The 5,117-nt window shown below is 34.7% G+C and overlaps 1 protein-coding gene across 1 annotated transcript in view; it reads left to right on the top strand.

Moving 5' to 3' along the window:
• Positions 1-4,062, top strand: part of LOC107654317 (complement component 1 Q subcomponent-binding protein, mitochondrial-like) — a 6,640-nt gene extending 2,578 nt beyond the window's left edge. Inside the window, exons 3-6 of the mRNA XM_016441350.1 lie at positions 265-352; positions 1,568-1,663; positions 1,808-1,933; positions 3,695-4,062. Coding sequence (XP_016296836.1) covers positions 265-352; positions 1,568-1,663; positions 1,808-1,933; positions 3,695-3,844 — 460 coding nt within the window. The 3' untranslated portion in view covers positions 3,845-4,062. The remainder of the gene's footprint in view (positions 1-264; positions 353-1,567; positions 1,664-1,807; positions 1,934-3,694) is intronic.
• Positions 4,063-5,117: the final 1,055 nt, after the last annotated feature.

Raw genomic sequence — 5,117 nt, 5'->3', positions numbered from 1 at the left:
AAAAAAAAAAAATTGTGAATTGAATCGTGAATCAAATCGAATCGTGAGTTGAGTGAATCGTTACATCCCTACTTATTGCTTTATAAAACAATTCTATTTAGAGTTATGCATTTTGCAGATGTTTTTATCCAATTGCATTGCATTGCATGCAAGGCGTGCACAAGCAAATGTTTATTAATAAAGGCATTGAGCGAATTCATCAAGTGTCATTTGCAGAGCTTGTTTGATGATATTTATGCTTATGTTGGGTTTTGTGTTTGACAGAGTCACCATCACTTTCAATGTGAACAACAGCATCCCGCCGCAGCTGGAGGAGGATCCTGAGCACACGCAGAAGAGTCAGGAGGACGAGGTAGTGCTGCTGCACATGCACAATGCGTTCATACTGTACAAGCACAGCTTATTATATAATGGCATATGAAATCAACTACCTGCCTAATGTTCTTAAACTGTTGAAGGTGTTGCTGTTTTGGTTGTTTTATAAAATTAAGGTTGCAGCATGAAAGTTTAACAAAGATGTGAGTCACAAATGCATTATTAAAATAGCTTTTTTTTTTTTATAAAGCATGAATGTGAGCATAATGTCAATTTACAAGTATGCAGACACTTTTATCCAAAGCAACTTACACTAGAGGAACAAAAGCAATAATGACAGAATTTAATTCTAAAGAATATAAGATTTAAGATTTTTTTTTTAATATTTATTATTATTATCATTATTATTATTATTATATGAATTATATTAATAAAATATTTTTCAAAGCAGCTTATAGGAGAGGAACATAAGCAATTCACCATGGAATATAATTCTAGAGAATATAAGAAATATTCATATATATATATATATATATATATATATATATCTTTGCTACAGTGCAAGTACACAAATAAGTTCTGAGTAATATTAATTAATTTTGGGTTTATCTACTTACTACTAACAAGTAGGGTTGCAAAAAGGTGTAAAATTTCCAGTAAATTTCGGAAACATTCCAGAAATTTTGAAACTTTCCAGGATTTTTTTTGGAATATTCCAGGGATTTTTGGAAAGTTTCCGGAAATGTTCCACCCCTTTGCAACCCTACTAACGAGCACTGTAAAATAAGCGTTGGCAAATATTTTTTACTCGCAATATCTACCAGATAAAATATTTTACAGTTTGGCATAACTACAAAAATATATATTCATTATTAAAATGCCCATTGCCATTTTGCCATTGAGTTTTATTAATTTCCGTGAATTTACTGTGTGTGTCTAGAAATCACACTTTTAAAATCAACCATCCTCAAATATCAATGTTTTTCAAAACGGTGTGAGTCCTGCTTCTTCGGATTAAAAACAATTTTTGGGAGAGTGAATGAAAATAAGAAATCTCTTGATTTGTAGTTGTTTTAGCCGATTTTAATGCTTGTTTTGTCTTTAATCATTTTCAGTCGTCTTGTAAGCATGCTCAGGCCCTTTAGTGGGAGTTGACGACCACTGCTTTAAAAACAGGACATAACTGAGCAGCTCCACTAGCTTTTACCTCATCATGGCATGTTTTTTAACACGTTTGTACTGTGTTTTTTAGCCTGACATTGTCTCAACGCCCAACTTTGTGGTTGAAGTGACCAAACCAGGAGTAAAGAGTTCACTAGTGTTTGACTGTCATTTCCCCGAGGATGAGGTGGGTTGTTTTTCTCTCGTCGTTGTGTTTTTAGGTCAGTGTGACTGAAGGTCCGGCTATCATAAAGAGCATGCCAAATGAAAAGCTGTGTGTTTTGTGCTCACTGAATGGATGTCATATCCAAAGCTCTTTGTCTCTGAGCAGACCGCTCACGGTGAGGGTGAGGAGGAGAGCGACATCTTCGCCATCCGTGAGGTCAGTTTCCAGCCGGAGGGAGACGCCGAGTGGAAGGAAACCAGTTACACGCTCAACACAGACTCTCTGGACTGGGTGAGAGCTTGTGTTTGACAGCACAGAAGGCCAGGGCTAAAAACTGTCACTGAAAGTCAAAGGTCTTCACGACAACCTGTCAAAATAAAAGTTTGATTTAACTTGGAAGAAGTTCTAATAGAAATATTACTTTTGCACAATAGACTGTACTTTCAAAGTAATAATACGATTGCTATAACTTTTTTTTTTTTTAAGGAAAATCACCATTTTTATTATTTTAATGTTTGAATTTGAACAGTAAGCCTCAGTTGTGCAGAACTCCATTGGCCTAAAAAAGGAATTGTAACATTTTCAATAGATTACATTTTAAAAGAGTAATTAAATTGATGTTTTATGCCTTAATTTGGTTACCACCATTTTTGATAATGTATTTGTATTAAATCATAAATCCTGAAAAATTTAAACACAGAATTTCTGAAAAAATAAAACATTTCATAGGCTTGCCTTTTTATTATTAAAATTTAATTAAAGGAACACTCCACTATTTTTGAAAAAAGGCTCATTTTCCAACCCCTCTCCCGATCTCTAGGTCTGGCGGTAGCACTTTTAGCTGTAGCTTAGCATAGATCATTGAATCGGATTAGACCGTTAGCATCTCGCTCAAAAATGACCAAAGAGTTTCTATATTTTTCCTATTTAAAACTTGACTCTTCTGTAGTCACATCGTGTACTAAGACTGACGGAAAATGAAAAGTTGCGAGAAAAAAATTTTGTAGGCCGATATGGCTAGGAACTATACTCTCATTCTGGCGTAATAATCAAGGACTTTTGCTGCCGTACTTTCAGGCACTGCGTAATATCATTGCGCCTGCTGCACCCATGGTACAGCATCAAAGTTCCTTGATTATTACGCCGGAATGAGAGTATAGTTCCTAGCCATATCGGCCTAGAAAATCACAACTTTTCATTTTCCGTCGGTCTTAGTACACGATGTAACTACAGAAGAGTCAAGTTTTAAATAGGAAAAATATAGAAACTCTTTGGCCATTTGAGCGAGATGCTAACGGTCTAATCAGATTCAATGATCTATGCTAAGCTAAGCTAAAAGTGCTACCGCCAGACCCGGAGATCGGCTGAATGGATTCGAAAACGGTAAAACTCAACTGTTTAACTCTAGGGGAGTTGGAAAATGAGCCTATTTTCAAAAATAGTGGAGTGTTCCTTTAAAATAGTAAAACTGAATCCAGAATAATTAAAAAGGAATCCAAAAAAAAAAGTGATTTTTTTTTGTAAAACTTTGAATAAATTGTCGTTAAATTATATCGTTTCAATATTTAATTTAATTAGTTTAATTTGATTACTAAAATCTAATATAACCATTAAATCAGAATCCGGAAAAATTCAAATGGGGAAAAAAGGAATCCAGAAAAATGAAAACTTATTAATTTAATTTCATAGTGCCTTATTATTGTAAAAATTTTAATAATTTTTAACATTTTATTTGATTCATTTAATTGATTAAACATGCCTTTTGATTATTGAAATTTAATTAAGCCATTAAAATGGAATCCAGAAAAAAATAAAACACAGAATTTGGGAAAAAATAAAACAGGCCACTCATAGAGCCCTAAAAATGTAATTTTTGATAAACTTTTGATAATAAATAGTTGTTAAATTGTATAGGTTTCATTATTTCAATTAATTAGACTTGTATTTTGATTACTGAAATTAAATTTAACCATTAAATTGGAATCCAGAAAAATGAAAATGGGGAAGAAATGAAACTGATTTCAGTGACCTCTGACCCCTCTGACTCTCTAGGCCCTGTATGACCATCTGATGGACTTCCTGGCTGACCGCGGCGTTGACAACACGTTTGCGGATGAGCTGACGGAGTTGAGCACGGTGCTGGAGCATCAGGAGTACATCAAGTTCCTGGAAGATCTCAGCACTTTCGTCAAATGCAAATAGATTATCTAGATTTATCGCAAAACTTTGTTATACGTCTGGCTCGTGTGGTCTGACATGATGAAGATGAAGGCAGAACAGTTTTGTATTTAATTTTATATCATGTTTTCAAGTTATGTGCACACCGGTTACAGTTCAGATGTCACCATAGGGGTTTACGGGTCTTGCAGAGTCAAGAATGTGAAATAAACATTCATGAGAAATAAAACTGAGTGGAAATATTGGGCTGATTGTACTGATTTAATTTCAGTATAATAATTGTGTTGCTAAAAGGCAAAAAAAATGTGGTTGTCCATTATGTAATTTTTTTTATGCATCTCAGTTTAATGAATCGATTCGACTTCTTGAAAAGTGACACAATGGGACTTTATTAATTTGGCATGAAATAGGCAGGACTTCCTGTTTGACTAAATGATGAAATATGTGGCGTGGTTTGGAAACAGTTATTATTGGTCCAGAAATAACACTTCACCGTAGACTTCCCTTGGATGTCTGATTGAAAAAGTAACCAGAAATGTTTAATAAACTATTTTATTTTCTTGTATGTGAAACAGAATCAAAAACCTTTTATTTCACTCAAACAAATCAAAAGAAATGTGTTCTATATTTTACACAAGACATTTTTTTGTGGACCATTATGATATCTTCATTGTGTAACATGCATTTCCTTCCAAAATTCTTATTACTGTAATGCAAAAATTAAAATACAATGAAGAAAAAAAAAATCATGTTAATATGTCTAGATAGACGTTCTCAATGAAGATTACTGATATTTATCAACAAAGTCAAAATACAACTATGAAATGGTACAACATATACCGTTAAGAGATATGTCAGAATCAGAATGAGCTTTATTGCCAGGTATTGCTCGGCAACGGCGTTCTGAATCCGCGCTGCCTGAGCTTCACGAGCGCGCCGGCTCGCTTCCCCCGTCTGCTCGTCCTGAAGCATCTGAACAGCGCCGCAGCTCCGCCGACAACAATGTCCAGCAAAACATCAGAATAATCGAAAACCGGTGAAATATCGGGTGGTGTGTACTTCCGAATGTCCAGCAATTTGTCTCTGTTGAAACTGATTGCAGGGATATAAGTAAAGACAGGACAAACTAACAAAAACATAAAAACAACTGCGGAGCACGCCACGGAGGCAGCCATCACCGTCAGCGCCATCGTCTAAATGTTAATATAAACGCAAGATTTTTTAAACACATTTGTGGGTGGAGCTACTGTAAATAGCCTCTATCAACAAGGCGGGCTATTTGCACTTAGTGTAAATA

This window comes from Sinocyclocheilus anshuiensis, unplaced genomic scaffold (genome assembly GCF_001515605.1).
Source record: "Sinocyclocheilus anshuiensis isolate Anshui unplaced genomic scaffold, SAMN03320099.WGS_v1.1 scaffold163, whole genome shotgun sequence".
NCBI classification, from domain to species: domain Eukaryota; kingdom Metazoa; phylum Chordata; class Actinopteri; order Cypriniformes; family Cyprinidae; genus Sinocyclocheilus; species Sinocyclocheilus anshuiensis.
The sequence above is the reverse complement of the archived record's forward strand: the minus strand, read 5'-3'. Positions and strand labels throughout refer to the sequence as shown.